This window comes from Sardina pilchardus, chromosome 24 (assembly GCF_963854185.1).
Source record: "Sardina pilchardus chromosome 24, fSarPil1.1, whole genome shotgun sequence".
In the NCBI taxonomy this organism is placed as follows: Eukaryota; Metazoa; Chordata; class Actinopteri; order Clupeiformes; family Clupeidae; genus Sardina; species Sardina pilchardus.
This window is the reverse complement of record NC_085017.1, coordinates 17435785-17440000: the sequence shown is the minus strand read 5'-3', so window position 1 is coordinate 17440000 and position 4216 is coordinate 17435785. Positions and strand designations below refer to the sequence as shown.

The 4216-nt window shown below is 47.0% G+C and overlaps 1 protein-coding gene across 2 annotated transcripts in view; it reads right to left on the bottom strand.

The window, feature by feature from the left end:
• pvrl2l (PVR cell adhesion molecule related 2 like) overlaps positions 1 to 3730 on the bottom strand; it is a 111965-nt gene extending 108235 nt beyond the window's left edge. For both annotated transcript variants that reach the window (XM_062529161.1, XM_062529160.1), the window contains exon 1: positions 3379 to 3730. In XM_062529161.1, the coding sequence (XP_062385145.1) occupies positions 3379 to 3460 (82 nt within the window). In that variant the 5' untranslated portion in view covers positions 3461 to 3730. The remainder of the gene's footprint in view (positions 1 to 3378) is intronic.
• Between the last annotated feature and the right edge of the window lie 486 nt (positions 3731 to 4216).

The window sequence follows — 4216 nt, the reverse complement described above, 5'->3', positions numbered from 1 at the left end:
TACAGTGTATGTGTGTGTGTGTGTGTGTGTGTGTGAGAGAGAATGTGTACAATGTGTGTGTGTGTGTGTGAGAGAGAGAATGTGTACAATGTGTGTGTGTGTGTGTGTGTGTGTGTGTGAGAGAGAGAATGTGTACAATGTGTGTGTGTGTGTGTGTGTGTGTTGGGGAGGGGGGCTTTAAGCCTATAAAAATGCCCTTGCTGTGCCATCCAGCTTAGCTAAGTGGTTGCAGCCCAGCAGAACATGGTTACTCAAGGCCTCTATTCAGTGGGAAGCGTAGTAGTACATAGTACAGTGAGTGCAACTGGCACAGGCGTTCTGCATGGCCCCCCTACCCCATCTTTGATCAAAACCAGACCTTGGGAAATGAGGTCATGGAAGTCCAAATCTCTTCCTGGAGGACACAGATTTATCGTCGGCGAAGCCGCTAACACGATTGTAAATTGCCGAGGTCATTCAGGGCGAAATTAAGTTTTTATTACCCTGTGGCGAACGCCCGGCGAAAAAAACAATTAAAGCAGCAGTATGTTCCGTGTTGACAGCGAGCATAGTTTCGGGAGCGGGATCAAAGGTAATTTACTAGTCTCACATCTATGCATGAGGGAAATACAATCAGAGAGCCCTTTTGCATTTTGCATCTATTTCCAACCAGAAACCCATTGCACTGCGCTGCCAAAGGGACTCCTCAGATTTCCGCTGGCGTTTACAATGCCACATTGATTCCTCTCCGAGCCAAAGACGCCAGGGGATTTGGCATCACCTACGCAAATGACCAGGGCTGCAATGGAGGGGAGAGTGAAGGAATGTCAAGAGTAAAAGAAAGAAAGAGAGAGGAGAGAGAAAGAGAAAGAGAAAGAGAGAGAGAGAAATGAGCGCTAGAGTCAAGCGGAAGGTGGACGGGCGAGGAGAAAAGGCCTATTCGCCGGGCCCACACACAAGCCCGACTCTTTAGTGTGGGTTTGATCTGCACAAGACGGGTGGGAGTCCGGCGCCCCTGACGGGCCCTGCTAACGGTTGCCCTCGGTGACACGGCCCTTCAGTGAGCCAGGGACCTCTCCTCAGGGGGCAGGAGGGTGGGTGGATGGGAGGGGGGGGGGCATTTTCAGCTATAGGGGGTGGGGAGGAGGGCAAGAGGTGTATGAATGGAATGACCTGCATTTTTTTACAGCAAGCATGTACATGCCGATGGATTCTTAGCCTCTTAAAAAAAAAAAAGAGAGAGAGAAGAAGAAAACTGTTCTTGGAAATGACTGTCTTTTTTTTCTTTCGTTTTTTTTCGGGTGCCTTGTGCAAGTTGTTTTTCAGTTTTTTTTTTTTTCTTCCCCTCTTTCTTTCTCCTCCCAGCATCTCAGTGAGCTCGCAGTGGTTTCATTTACTTGTGCATGAGACAGCAGGAACTTATTACGGCTAAATTTTTTCCCCCTCTTTTTTTTTTTCTCTTCTTCGAATTAAAACCCTCCATCAAGAAAACTGTTCGACTCCAACGAATTCCCCGGGGTAGCACAACGGGAACCAGTGGTGAGCACTTGTGGTCAGAGTGAGGCAATGACTGCGTCTCTTTTTTATTTTTTCCCCCTTCCTTTTTTTTTCTCTTGCGGGTGTTTAAACATTTTCACAGAAAGAGTTTTCTTTTTTTTCTTCCCCCCCCTATGCCGCTGGAGGCTCACACGCAGGGAGCTCCATAAACAATGAGGCCCAGAGCCGTGGGGAGAGAGGTGGGGTCGAGCGCCCTTTCCATTCACCAGCGGCTAGAAAGCAGCCGCAACAAAAGCGTCCGAGCCCCCGCTAACAAAAAAAGGCAAGGTTGAGGAGAATGGGCATTCAATGAAACAAGCGCTCCCTTCTCCCTCCCTTCCCTCTGTCTCTCTGTCTCCCTCTCCCTCTGTGGGTGTGTATGGGGGGGGACAGACAGAGCCCCTTCTCTGTGCCAGTTTCATCCTAATCCATGAGCTAAATGGAAACTACAGCCCATTGTCTTCCGGCGAGCAACTCTGCAACACAGGCCTTGTGGCTGTGAGAGCATGCATACATTGGGAAAAGCCCACGGAGTATCTTTCTGTATGTCTTAAGGGCTGAATAGGTTTTATACTAATCCACACTTGGAGGGAATGTATTGTACCGAGGGCTGCAAGCACAGAAATGGCAATGTGGTAGTGACCCCAACTATCTGCCTGTAAGATCTACCATACACGGGAACCACCGGGAACCACAGGGCCCCCTCCTCAGTGAGGTTAGCGGATGATCTCCATGACAACCAACCACTTACTGACCTATATAAACAAACTAGGCACAACTTTAAAGCAGACTGATTGTAATGAATCATATCTACCACATGACTATGTTGCCACAAACCACAATGCAACAGACTCTCCAACAAATTAACGCATGCCGTCTGTATTTGAGGCTCAGAATGATATTCTGGCAAAATCTCTTGAACGCAGTTCACATGGCCAACTTCATTTTCTCGGTTTGAACTGAGATGAACAGATTGGGGTGTTTTTAAATGATCAGTATCCAACACTTCAGTTGCACCTGCGGAGTGCGGAACTATGCATCGTCTACAGTCTCGTCTGTCCGGCTGGCTTCGACGGCTTAACAGCAACAGATCCGTGCTGTATCCAACCACAACCAGTATCAAACAAACGTAACAAACTCGTTATTACGCACTGAAAATATAATGGACATTTAGGCTACAGCGTGACCACACTTAAAATTCGTCTCACTTTTAAATGTAGGTGTTCATTCATAAAAGGACACCTAACAATCTTGTGGCAGACTAATGTCGATGTTGAACGTCCGAGCTTTTACAATGACAACATCCTGTTGATTGTCTACTGATTTTACTGAACAACCACTAAAACGTGATTAATTATGTGCCACTCTGTATGTTAATTTTCTTTCATTTGTTTTACTGGAAAGGTCTTGACTGCTTGCGCGAGAAAAACACAAACGGATTAGCTACATCAAATGTTCAAGAACTATCACACCTGCTGCTGCCATAGTGCCGCTCGGTTAAATACCGCGGGTGGCCACACCTTGCGTAACATGGCGTACCGAAAGTCGGGATAAAGGTACGTCGCGACCTGATACCCATTTTGAAACATGAACATGATTGGAAACATGATAATACGCTGTTCTCCGGCAACAGATCGGTGGAACAGGACGGCAGAGAAATTGTAGGCTGCTGTCAGCCCTGTATGAGTTGCTGTGCATTCACATGGGACGGCTGACTTCATGGAATACTTGTCGGATCACAGGCGATCCGGCTAATAACCGAAACTGTCGAAATGAATACCCATGGGTAGCCTAGCCTACTTCGAACGAGACACAACACATACAGGTATCTGAGAGCCGCGTGTAAACAAAGTGCTTTCTTACCTTGAAGGATAATGAGAATTACGACTGCACGCGCCCAACTCCTCGCAGTGGAGCAGATATCGGAGGCGTCGTGTTTCGCCATTCTTCTTGAACAGTCCAGTATCCTCCGGATTAAACTACAGATAACACAGTATTCCTCTGAATGGCTTTCTTGTTTATTACAGTCTAAATGCGATCAACCCGAGGGCAAAACCTGTCAGCAAAATGCGGTTTTGCCCCACACGCTGGCGACTTGTTTCCTTGTTATTGGTCCTACGATCGGCTTCTGACATAAAAGCATTTAAAAGCCCTCCCAGTGCTGGGCGTCAGTTGCGCACACAGGTATGTCCTCCTCGGTATGTGCGCCACTGATTCTGCCGCTCTGTAAGTAGCTACAGTGGTCGGCGTCTAGTTCCCCAACCCGTTCGAATGCGCCATTCAGAGTGGAGCGGGGATTGTGATGTCATAAAGGGCGTCACAATTCCACAGTACGTCTGAAAAGTTAGGGAACTTCTGCTACTGCTCTGATCAACCGCATTTGGTGATTCATCTCTGTTTTAATCTCTGTTCTTCGCTCACGGGCTCTAAACTAGGCTATACATTCCATAGCCTATTTAATTTAAGCCCAGTTGAAAACAGTCTCACTGTTTTCCTCGGTAATACATTTCATCCCATTAACCTGCTCTGTGTGTAGGCTATATTATGTTCTATTACTAGACAAGATTGCCTTGACAGCATGCTATATAGTCGTGTGTACAAAAAGCTGTATCCTTAAGCCTCCCTGGCATTTATTATAATTCTACACGCACAGTTACCCAATGGCATGCTGTTTAATAAACTGTCTGCGCTGTTGCAAGGA